Source organism: Anabas testudineus, chromosome 14, assembly GCF_900324465.2.
Source record: "Anabas testudineus chromosome 14, fAnaTes1.2, whole genome shotgun sequence".
Taxonomy (NCBI): domain Eukaryota; kingdom Metazoa; phylum Chordata; class Actinopteri; order Anabantiformes; family Anabantidae; genus Anabas; species Anabas testudineus.
This window is the reverse complement of record NC_046623.1, coordinates 2,097,559-2,110,794: the sequence shown is the minus strand read 5'-3', so window position 1 is coordinate 2,110,794 and position 13,236 is coordinate 2,097,559. Positions and strand designations below refer to the sequence as shown.

Sequence of the window (13,236 nt, the reverse complement as noted above, 5' to 3'; positions counted from 1 at the left end):
TAATGTGCCCTTTTAAAAGGATCAACCTCACTTTCCCTTCCTGCAGGCACAAGCCCCCACGCCCCCACCAATGTCCATGTGGTGGCGTCCGCCACCTGGGCCAATGTGTCCTGGGAGGTGGGCTATGACGGAGGCTTCCAACAGACATTCTCAGTCTGGTACGGCCATGTGTGAGTCATCCCAGCATGCTTTGCTTCCTGCTTTTTCTTCTTCCAATACTTCCTCTGTTGTTTCTGACATTGTCTTTCCCAGGGTTGTGTTCAGAACAGTTGTGAGAACGTAGAGATGGAAATACATGGCGATCCAGTGTGAGTGAGTTTTCATCTCTAATTTCTGGAGAAGTGCTTAAAAAAGCAGTTGCAACTAAACTGAACATGACCCAGAGTTCTCTGTCCTACTGCTGCTGCTTTGCTGATGCTTGACTGGGGAAAAGGCCTGGGTTACATTTTTCTTTAATTACAGTGCTTAAGATTTGATGGTATTGTAGATATCACTCACTACCATCATATACATAAGTTATAGTCTAGTGTATATCTGGTCATCATCCCATTGCTAATTCTTGGTTTTGATGCAGCATGTCAAGGTGTCTTTCAACTTCATTTGGAGATGATGAAGCACAGTTTTAACCCAGGTCTACAAGGGAACCATATGCATTCAGCTGTATGTGTGTTGAAACAAGGATGATTTAAGCACACTTGAATGGTTAGAATAATAGTTTAAATACATTTTACAGTCATTATACATCAGTTTTGTCAACCAGTAGGAGTATTAGCCAGTCATATTAGTTTTTAGATAATTTACCATTTAACATTAAACCACTTGGATAGCATTGCACGTGCAACTGCGGATTTAGGAAATGTGAACTTAATTATGTGAAACATTAACAATATTGCATTTGTGGAGGTAAAATTATTTTAAAAGTATTTTGATAGTTACTGTATATATTGGGTAACTAACCCATGATAATTCGCATAACAAACACAACTCTGTTTATGGTCTCATCGTGCTTTATTAAGTCAGAAAGGGAATTGCAGAGCAGAACAAATAGAAAAAAAAGCTGTCAGTGATTAATTAATGATATCCACACTGACAGCAAACATCAGCAAGTGATGTGAGCAGAGCAGCTTTGGGTTGCAGTGACATTTCTCAGGTGGCCCATGCCTCTACTGTTATTTCAAAGTGTGTTTCAACTTCAACATAGAGGCTTAGGTGCTTGAATATGATTAGACAAAATACGACAGGGTACATCATATGTTAATGCCAGTTTTAAAGAGGCCATATTGTTTGCAATTTTGAGAAAAATATTACCAAAGATAATATTAGTGTACTTTTCTGTTGACAGACGTAATCTGACCTCTCTCCTCTCTGATGCTCATTTGAATGTCATTAATCACATTATACTGCTAGTTACCATTCATTTTCTATGGGACATGATTGAACATTTTGCAAGTTCCTTGATGAATTTCAGGTGACAGTGGACACAAAGCGACCAAAGCAAGGAGTGAAAGTTAAATAATATTTACTTCATGCAAATGAGGGCAAAATTCACCTGGAAGCTACTGTTTAGGTTTCTAAAAAAACTCAAAAGTAGTGTTGGGGCAGTAAGTTTAAAGTTTACCTGCAGTGGATTCATACATAGACTTAGAAGAACGTTCTAAGATCTCTAATTTCTAAGTGTCTGTTCTGTGGCATTACAGGTAAAAACAAAACTGAACTGCACCTTGGCAAGACACCACACTAATGAACAAGTACCATTCTTGTTCTAATGAGCGAGAAGTGCTGGAGGTGACGATTATGTCAAACGTTACTTCACTTCCAGTGGGTCTTTACAGTATGCTCTCTAAACACACGTATGGTTAGTCCTGAGCAGAACAGTGGAAAATGTTGGCACGTGAGGTTGTGCGACCCTCGTGAAAATCAGCAGGCAGAGATCTGAGATTTAGTTTTCGTGCTGATCCGTCCTGTACGTCCTACATACATTCGGTTTACATTATAGAGCTTTGATACTTTACTTTACTTTTTGATATCAACACACATTATCACAACAGGGTACATCTAACATTATGAGAAAGCACAATATGGCTGCTTTAAGCTGAGTGTGCACTATTATGATGTATTATGTGGGGACACACAAAAAAACAAACAACTAAAACAGTACAAACAGTAGATCCCGCTGTATCAGCAAATATTTAATCTTCAGGGACTCAGTTTTGCACAGTGGCAGTTTGAATGTAACCTTTACAAGCGTCACCTTATAATTTTGTGTCATGATCTATGTATCCAAGTGTTTCCATTACTTCGTTTCACATTTCTCAATGTTGATGAAAGGAAATTGTTTCAGTAAACAATGTGTTGCATGACAAATTTCCTTCTATATAATTATCACAGTGCCTAAACACACAGGAATTACTACAGTACCTCTCCATGCATTTACTTTAGGTTGGTTACAGCTGTTGCATGTGTAGACTTTAGTGATTCATTGGTGATCAGATGCAGTCGCTGCTGAATGTATGGCATGGGCACGCAGCAAATTGCTAAGCTGAGAGCAGCATGGGCTTGTTACCATTGAAAGTCATGTTGTGAATGTAGTGAACGGTCAGAATTGATAAAAGACACATTATCTTTAACTATTTGGATCATAACGTGACTATAAGTGAATACACAATTAAACATGATGTTATGTAGTGTTCTAAACAGTCCGCTTTTAACAATGCTAAGAAAAATCTCTATGGAGTTTTTTAATGTCAGTAACATGAAGTCCTCAATCTACAATAAGAAAATAAAGGCACCACATTACAAGTTTTCCTGCCTATCCATTCATCTCTCATCCTGGCTCCTGTACAGGCTGAAGAGGGAGCATTTAGGTCCACATGACTGGCTTTCCATACCCGTGCCTGGAGGCCACGATTGGATGGTGGTGCCTGGTTTGGAGCCAGAGACAACATACCAGTTCAGTGTCCTGGCCCAAAACAAGCTTGGCACAGGCCCCTTCAGCGAGGTTGTCACTGTGAACACACTAGGTGAGTATACTGCCTACTTCGTGACCGGGACAAAGATATCCAAAAATAAAATGTCTTTGGCATGAATGCAGCTACTGTAGGATGACGAAGAAGGCTGTTGGGTACTGGTAACAAAAGAGAATCATTTGTACTTGTACCCCCAGATTTTATGTACTAAATTAAAGTCTGGGAAAAAGTCAACTGTGTCAAATTCTCTCAATCCTTATTTGCAGTTTGCACATTTTTAATATCAGTCATTTGAATAATACACAATTTGATGCACTATTTCCTCGTCTATTGATGAACGTAATGTTCCAGATAAGATTAGCGCCACGGCGGTAGAGCAGTACACAGTGCGCTTAGATATTTTAGTGCTGTGACTGAAGATAACGTTGTGTGGGCCTTCAGCTGAGAGCAGGTTGGGTGTTCACTTACTCTTGCTTATACTCATGCAGATATTTTACAGCTTTCATTTTTATATTAACTTCATATCTATAAATGCGTTCAGTCAGTCATTGGTGACATTAAAACCTTTAGGTGGTGTTAATGTTCTGGCTGACTGGTCTATCAAATAATGAATTTTTCAGCCTAGTTATTTATTAGTATCAGAGATAATCCTAAGAGGTTGAATACTTGGTAATTGTTAGAACTGTAATGAAGATGCTACCTTGCCACAGCTTAAACTCTGCTTTGGTTGAATCAGTATGCATTATGTCTTTTCTTGCAGCAGTGAAGAAAGGGGCATTTATTAAGGGTAAATGAAGCTGTCACAGATTATTACTTAAGGATAAGTGACATGCTGAAAATTGGGATAACGATACTTGCTGCATCACCTTCTGTGTCAGCCAAGGAGCAGAAACAAAGAAGGCAAAGCATTTAGGCCAGGGACTCCTCGGTGTCTTTTTCTCCTTTAAGAGCCTTTGTTAGCATGTCAGGTATCCTGACATGTCTGCAGTATTAGTGCTTAATTGTCTGAACAGTAGTTGCTAATATGTTGGATGACACCTGCAGTTTATAGGCCGTCTATGCTTAATGTGGATGAAGATTTCAATTAGTGAATTAGGGTAATGGTATGGACAAAACATTGGCTGGATATAACGATGATACCAACATCAATGCTGAGACAGTTCAGTCTTGAAATATCGAACAACGACAAAAAAAGATCAAAGTTTGCTTACAACAATAGCAGATTGTTGTTGTTGCAGCTTGTTAGCCAGACATCTACTGTCAGCATTGGTGTGGATGGGATACGAGCTGGTGGGATTAAATGTTTATGGAATGTTGATCATGGATGGGAGGAAGAAGGAGGAAGAATAAAAGGTTAATCTCATCCAGTCACAGTCTAGTTAAGATAAACATCAGTTTAATGGGGGCTGGTTCGCTGGAGCTGTTCACCGAAGACGCACTGAAACTCACACATCTTCCCAATCCTCTTGCTCTTTCAGTATTTCCTATAAGTACCCCTGAACCATTGGTGCTGCTTACCCCACCACGGTGCCTCACAGCCAATCGCACGCAGCAGGGAGTCCTTCTCACCTGGATGCCACCTGCCAATCACACAGCACCTATCCAGCATTACGTCATGGAGTTTCGCCTGGGGGAGCGATGGGAGGTCTTGGACGACAGCATTCCTGCTGGGGAGTTGGAGCTGCTCGCTCGAGACCTCATCCAGGTAATAGCACAGGATGTGTGTTGTGGAGTTTAAAGACAGCCACAGATCTGCCACTTCCAGGAAAAACAACATTAAGAGGTATCTGGGATGCAGTAGTGGGTTAAACACAAATACAAGACATAGATAGGAATTGATGAATGGATGATGTAAATTCTCAGCTTCAGGCAGTTAGTTAGCACAATTACCTGATGGCCCCTTTAAATGTTTTAGAAAATCTATTTTTCAAACTGTAAGGTTTTACAACCTCTGCAATCTCTTTGATTTTGTGATTGCAGCCTTTAAATTCAACATCCATGTGAATTCTGTATCAGCAGTGGGAAAGTAAAGGCTTTAATATTTGATTAAGGACTAACTGAAAAAATTGAACACCACAGTTTTTCAGTGTAGATTTTACTCTCTTAGTTTTTTTCCATTCTGATCTTGATCAAAATAACTTCACACCTTCATTATTGACATTTACCACGGTTTTAGATGTTTTTCTGTTTATATGAAGTAATTACAAATTTAATTACACACTGATCAGCCACAACATTAAACCCACCAGGTGGTGTTGATGTTGTGGTGGACATTTGAAAGTATGGGACAAAATGCATGCTTAAGATGATTGACAGGTGTCAGGACACACAACTCACTGCAGCTTGCTGAGTATTGACCTGCTCACAATAATAACACCAGCATATGGCAAAGCTGAACCTTTCATTTACCGTATACCATGGCCCCACTTCAGATGAGGTAAACATAACTCATTTAACTCCTCGTCTCTGAACTTTTAAGCATGCATGGAAGGACGTCAGAAGACAATAAAGAAGGAATCATTTTGTATTTTGTTGGGACGGGGATGAGCCATATGCTACTGCAGGTCGATGAGAAGAAAGTTGACCATCTGTGTAACAGGGAAAAAAAAACACAAAAATGAATGCCTTAGCTCTTATGTGATTGAACACATTCAATCTGGTGTAAAAGTGTTTTGTCACTTGACATGTGGGAAATCTTTAGGAGCGCTACTTTAAAGGCGTCGAGTTTTGGGTTCAATGTCTTGACATGTGGCCAAGAGTAACCAGGAGTAAAAGTACTGATTATTGAGTTCATGGACAGCTTGCTCATCATCTAACACAGCCGCACCTAAAGATGGTGATGAGCATATGTGTTAATGGTGCTGAAGACAACTCCTTAAGCATTTTCACAATGGCAAAGGAAAATCAATACTTTCTTTTACCTTTACCAATTTGAGTTGTGACACTTTTCATTTCACATCGAACGTATGTCAACACAACAACAACATATTTGAGGTTCTTTCTTTAAGCTAATCACTTTCAGCTTGATGTAAATGCTTTTTAATCTCTCCTTCCACTCCACTGCAAGAAGCTGCCCCCCACACACTTCACTGCAACTTTCTTAACACACACACACACACACACACACACACACACACACAAACACACACTATCCCCAGCTTGTGTAACTTTTCTGCTGCATCTCACCTCTAAGTTGAGGTAATTAAACCAGGAGGGATCCTCTGTTTAGTTGTCACCACATGTGAATTTGTGTGAGAGTGGGAAAGTGGATGTTTGGTGTGATCCTTGCTATCACACATTTCTCCACATTCAGTTACTCAGTCGTTTCTGATAAGTGAAACCTTTTTCATTTTTACATTTTTACATTTTTAGTCTTTGTCAGCTCAAGTGCCATACTTTCCATTAAATTAACACTATTAGTTTAGTAGTACACCTGCAAAACCCCTGGAGTTTTGGAGGTGATCTTAAAAATTAACACTTTACAATTATCTTGGAAGCTAATCGTGATCCAGGTGTACAAGCAAAGAGTGATACAGTATGCAGCATTATAACATGTGTCTTACTTTTTGTATGAATGCATATTTTCTGTGCATTCATTCATACACATTCATTAAGGATAATGGTGGTGACATCACTAAGAGACAGAATAAATTGATCTTTTGTGTGTGTGTGTGTGTGTGTGTGTGTGTGTGTGTGTGTGTGTTAAATTGGTGGCATGCCTTTATCATGCAGCTTAAGCCTATATATTAAGGTGGACATATTAGGGTGACAGTCGGCCATCTGCCAACGTCAGGCTGACACTGAGTGTCTGTCATTCTTGCGGTATACCTCGCACTGCTGGCAGTAGTAGGACCTCCGCTGGCTGTTTCACAGCCAATTCAGCATGTTGTTAGCAGCAACTTAATGAATCACTGCACAAGAAGATAAACAGATTCATTCCGGTTTTTTAGCTGTTCTTATGTTAATATTTTAAACTTTTTAAAATCTCAGCCTTACCGAACTAACACCAGACATGAGATCCTGATCTGTTACCTTCTCAGTGTTGATCAGTGTGTTTTCCTGTTCCTAGGAGGCGTGGTATGAGTTCCGTATCATTGCTGTCATGGATGACATAATCAGCGAGCCTAGTAATGTAGTAGGAGTGTCCAGCACAGGTAAGCAACTGATGCAGTAATTTTCCCTGGGGTCTTTTTAATATATGTAAACTGCATGCATGTAAAATGACTGAAGCTGAAAGGGGCTCCTCTTCTGATTGAAATGCTGCACACGGTCTTGTGTTCAGTGCTGGGATTGAACCCGATAACCTCTGGCTGCAACCTGCTTCTCTAACCTGAGGCTTATCATGTCTGAGCTGAGGAGGGACTATAGAAGTATTGCACACACAGCAAACTCCAACTTTACATTTTACCCACTCAGCACTATTACATTTTAGATCGTTTTACATGCACGCTTCTTTGTAGCATCCTGAAAAGTATGACATCATCGTTTAGCCTGTCTCACAGGGATCGTTTTGGCTCTGCTATATGCTAAAAAAAGATTCATTAAACCTTTTTTTTTCTTCAGTTTTTTTTTTTTTTGATCATCTTCGTTGAATCCAAAATTAAACCTCTGTGATGGCGCTCCCCTGCAGAGGTCGTTGAGTACACATAATTGGTAAGAGCAGCTGTGGGTAGCATTTATAGACAAGATTTGCTCAGGAACCTTTAGATAGCTGGAAGTTCTCTGCTGTCACCCAGTGGTGAAGCCGGAGAGCTGTGCAGTGTGGTGATAAAAGGCTTCTGCTCATTTCTTTGTTTGGTATCAGTTTAGCTTCTATGTGCATGTTGTCATGAGTATAATGCTAAACACACACTGTAGGTACACCCTGTCTTTTTAAAGAAGATAATCTGTTCTGTATCTGATTAGTAGTTATTTCAAGTTTTTGCTGGAGGTGCAATAATTAGCATTGTGCTGTATCATGATTCCCCTGCAGCACATGCATCAATTTAGCAAGATCATAATAAATGTTGACACATTGAACCCCACAGAGCGAATCATTAGCATGTAGGTCAGCATTATTAAGTGAGGACAGTTGGAAAACTTGGTTGCTTCAAAGCAGGCTTTAAGTTACTGCACAGTACCTTGCTTTGTCTGACTTCTCCATATCACAGAGATGAAGGTCTAAGTAGTCAGACTGTAACAAGCTAAAGATTGCAACCAGCTATGTTGAAGAGAGCATCTGAAAGAAACACAGCATTACAAATTGGTTCAGTTCTGTGTCATACTCTGGCAACCTGAACTGAAGTGAAGCGCAATCTGTCACTGTAGCTTTAACTTGAGCTTAATCAGGGACATCTTATGTCCTCCATGAAAGGACAGAATTATCACTAGATGTTTGCTCAAAGTCATGCTTTAGGAAGGGCAGTGATGATCCTTTTCACCAGTGCACATACAGTAGTATTAGTTCACAAACCATGCATAGACTCCCTGAGATAGTATAGTTATGGCTGATTTAAAGCATCTGTACATTCATGCTCTTGTCTTTCTCTAGAGTTTATGCTAAAATAACCACAAACAAAAGACAACATTTGTGTTAATATGCTTTCAAGGCTGAGCTATGTCCAGCCTGATACATGTGAATAGATTTAATTCCTCCCTGGATGAGGTATTCGCTGCTTAATCACAAACTAATCCTCTCGTCCAGTCTGTTAAAGATTTTGCTGTTATGAAGAGAACAATCATTTTATTCACCGTTGACCTCTGTTGTTATTTGAAATGACATTTAAATAGAGAGTATCTGTGAGCTGTATTATGTCTCAGGTCTTATTTCAACATTTAATTGTTGCTGCCATCTACAGGCATAAATACAACCACTTTTATGGTTGGTCTTGTGTGAGTCATCAGAATCCTGGTGTTCTATTAAAGTTCCTCTCCAGCAAAAACTGCACGCAACTGTGATGTCTGTGCACAATTTGAATTTGACACTAGATTTTCACATTCATCTGCATTTTAACAGTACACTATACTGTGCAGTACAAAATGATTTTATGATATCAAAGGGCCAATTGGTCTAGTTTAAGACTCGTGTGATGTGAAGGCTTGTGACCTTTCAGAGCACATTATTGCTGGACAATGTACTCAAGTCTTTTACTCAACTTAAAGGAGCAATGCAACTGAATATTATATTATTTTAGGTTATTTTTTTATTATACCAGCAATAAAATAATGATTGTGCATTTGTACAGTAATATAACTTCAGGTATCAAAGTAAATGTAGAGCAATAAAAGGTACTTTAACTGCCAAATATTATGTAGTAAAAGTAGCAGAAATTGAAAATACTTTATGTACAAGTACCTCATGATTGTATATTAGTACACGCAGTACAGACAGTGGCTGAACTTTTAAAGTAAAAATGTTCTTCCATGAAAGAGATGGGTGAGATGTCAAGATGTTTTTTTGTATTTTAGGAATTTAACATTACAGAAAAGAAATAATTATTCCAACTATACTTAATGTTTAATGCTCTGAGAGTATCTCTAATAATCTCAGTGTAGTTCAGTAAGGAGAAACACCCTAAAGACGTAGCAGCCATGCACACAGTTCACATGTTGCTTTATTTCCATGATCTCAGCAGGGTTTATGTTGGGAGTAAAACACTATTTTCATCTGCAGTTTCCTACACAGAATGTATTAGGTATCTGAATGCAGATATTTTATGGAGAAAGGTTTACATGCTGTCAAGTCATCATAGCATGCACTCTGCAGAAATTACACTTGGCTATAATGAAGGTCAGCTCTGGCAGATTTGAATGTCACTGGATGTGGCAGGAATTTGGCTTTCATCGACCCTTCAAAGGCTCACCATGAGAAAATCCAGATTCAGATTGTGAACTCATTTCATGAAATAGCTGCCTAATCAGAGCACTCTGTGTTCTAGCAGGGAACACTGTGCTCTTCTGCAGTGGACACATCTGCATGATAATCTCATAATGAATATCAGCTCCTATTTCACTGCCAGAAAATGAATGTTGACACTAGCTTTAATCTTGAGAAGTGACTTAAGGTTATTTTCCATGGTTATTTTTTTCCCATCACAACATTTTGCTGTTACACTGTGATCACAGTTGCCTCAGTTACTTTTACTGACTGTTCCCTCCTCCCCTCACAGATGTCTTCCCTCCTCCAGAGTTGGTGGAGGAGCGTGGACTGGCGCGGCCTGTGGTGGCTGGCATCGTGGCGACCATCTGTTTCCTGGCAGCAGCTGTCCTGTTCAGTACAATGGCCGCCTGCTTCGTCAACAAGCAGCGCCGACGGAAGCTTAAGAGGAAAAGAGGTGAAGGGGAAGCGAATTGCTATGTCCACAATTGCTAAGCTTATTTCCAAGGACCTGTTAAATAAAATATCAAATATTTTCAGCTAACATTAGCTGAATGTTTTCATCAAGGTTCATAATCCTGAATAGACTAATGTAATATTTATCTATAACGCATGTGCCCCACATTGCCAAACTACAATCTCATGCATTTTTGTTTGCTGTCTTTTATACCTGCAAAAAAAAAGTCACACACTCATATTACTCACACTAAAGTTTTGTTGGACCGCCTTTAGCTTTGATTATGGCAAGCATTCGCCATGGCATTGTTTCAGTAAGCTTCTGTAATGTCACAACATTTATTCCTTCTAGTCTTTAATAATGTGTTGGACAGTTCTTAACACAGTTTTAGTAGTTTCATTCATCTTCGTAGATGTTTTCTTTAATTGATGCATGCCAATCATTTCTGAAACCCACGAACACAGGATGTGTCTTTCTACATGGTTGTTTAAGAAATGAGAAGCTAGTCACTGCATCAGTTAGAGTTAAATAACCTGTCACCAGCTCAATCATAACCATCCATGCAGTAGTTATCCAGTGGGGGGCTCTAACCTATTTGCCTAGCTAAGTCCAGGTAGTGACTTTTTTGAAACGGGCAGTGTATTTCAACTCTAATGTTACTGGGTTTTAAATTCTGTCTGAGCCTTGACAGCAGCAATGCTCTTTTTAAGAAATTTTTATTAATGTTATCTCTGACTGAATACCAAACATGTTTTTTCTCTTTCATCCTGCAGACCCCCCTCTTTCCATAACCCACTGCAGAAAAAGCATGGAAACTCCGTAAGTGGCCCCGCTGTACATGACACACAACATACAATGCTGGAAGTCACTGTTCCTCTTCCTGTAGGAGCAGTACTGCATAATTGCAGTAGTGTACAACAAAACCATGATCAAACTGTTGGTCTTCATTCAGATGGTATTCTGCTATTAGATCATGGTTATGATCACAGTTTATCACTTTGTTTATATAAGGGAGAAAAGCACCACAGAACATTGTATATGTGTGTATAATTGGTAAATGGTCTGCACTTACATAGCGCTTTGCTGCTTAACGGGTACTCAAAGCGCTTTACACTGCGTCTCATTTATTTAATCACACACACACCGATGGCAGAGCTGCTATGCAGCTTGACCTGACTCACCGGGGGCAACTTAGGGTTCAGTATCTTCCTCAAAGATACTTCTACATGTGACAGGAGGAGCCAGGAATCAAACCTCCGATCCCATGGTTGGTAGATGACTGCTCTACCTCCTGAGCCACAGCCGTACATATGAAATAATGTAAATTATAGTATAGTACAGTATAGTATATTAGTAGTTATTATTTATCAACTAACTTTATACAAAGTGCAGTAAAAAGAAAGGAAAAATCAAACTAAAAACATAAAGATTTGGTGTGACCACAAGAGAAATGGAGTATAGCACTCATAATTCTGTTTTCATTGTTGTGGGGTCCTAAAAATAGGAATCATCACATTTTCTTAAACTTAAAATTATCCTTTTATATCTGTATCCCTTTTTGCTGAGGCCAACATGTTTTCACAGTAGACCAGAGCAGACAAACCAAACACTGGCTCCAATGTTTACTATCCTACAAAGAAGGTATGACCTATAGCATTACTTTCTAAACAGATCAACTAAATATAGTTTCAAAATACAGTATATAGCTATCTAAAGTAATTCATCACTTTACATACTGCTTCTGGTTGTGGCCGTAGACAACAATATGAAACCTGTCAGGTTTCAACAATGTCACCACTGATGCCACACCTCACTAAAGCCTCCTCAGCTATCTGAACACTATTTTTTTCAGGTACTTGACAGGTAGGTTGTTACAAGTGTTTTGGAGAACCTGCCACTGCTGCTGTGTGGTTTTGGGCTGTCTCAATTGTAAGCAGCAAACCTTAGGTTGTAATTGCACTCAAACTTGAAGTGCTCTTTGCTCTTAAACTGGTCTAATGCGTTTAATGACAGCATGTTTGCAGACTATTTTTTTCATGTCTTTTTGTTTACTCTTTCTACAAGTGAGCCTGATCAATCCAATCCACCATCTTAAAGGATGTCTCTCTGCCGCTTAATAGAACTTTTCTTGCAGACATTTTGACATGTCATTGCAGAAAGAGTGCAGGAGGAACTACTAACATTAATCCTTGCTCCTTGATATGGGTGACATGATTTAATAAATATTTAAGACTAAAAAGAACAATGACTGTATCACATCATCAAGCGTGAAATTCCTAGAACTCCATCTAAAAATGAAAACATACATTGTTTCAGTTAGTGGCATGTTTGTTCATTACTATGATTCAAATGTTAAAATGAAGGTGTAGCCATAGGAATTATAGCACCTGGTGGTTTTACACTATAACTTGTTTTGCCTCATCCAAATGCAGTCTAAATACAGGTTTACTGTATCTGTGTTGAATGCATTACATGTAAAACAGGACATTTCAGAAATTCAAGTCTACAGAGATGCTACAGAGTAATGCCACCAGCTGTATACCCATCACGAGCAATTGATGTCACCTCAGGTGGAGCCTGGGAGCAACTTCTCATTCTACTTTTCTATGTGATAAGTGGGAGAAACTAGTGACACAGGATATGCATGAATTTGAAGCATTGTCAGAAGAAGAGGGATGATGTTCTTTTTCCAGCATACTGTATGACTGGATGTGTTCTGGGTCTGAGTGTGGGACTTTGGGCATATACCTTTACAATAATAAATGTGCCCCACCTTAACTCATGTTTGTTTCCTCTCTTTTGCCTTTACTTGCCTTTTGTTGCTATGTGAAGGAATCTATTGTCTACAATAGTCTAATTGTCTTTTCTCACTTCTTTCTCTAATATTTTTTTCTGTCTCTGTTTTTATCTTTTCTAACCCACCTAACAACAACAATAATAATCCAAAGCTATTTTCT

The 13,236-nt window shown here is 39.1% G+C and overlaps 1 protein-coding gene across 1 annotated transcript in view; it reads left to right on the top strand.

Annotated features, from left to right (window-relative positions):
• The window catches only part of igsf9bb (immunoglobulin superfamily, member 9Bb), a 94,839-nt gene that overhangs the window by 67,098 nt on the left and 14,505 nt on the right, over positions 1-13,236 (top strand). Inside the window, exons 12-17 of the mRNA XM_026372236.1 lie at positions 47-158; positions 2,845-3,020; positions 4,445-4,671; positions 7,036-7,120; positions 10,115-10,279; positions 11,053-11,098. Of these exons, the coding sequence (XP_026228021.1) occupies positions 47-158; positions 2,845-3,020; positions 4,445-4,671; positions 7,036-7,120; positions 10,115-10,279; positions 11,053-11,098 (811 nt within the window). The remainder of the gene's footprint in view (positions 1-46; positions 159-2,844; positions 3,021-4,444; positions 4,672-7,035; positions 7,121-10,114; positions 10,280-11,052; positions 11,099-13,236) is intronic.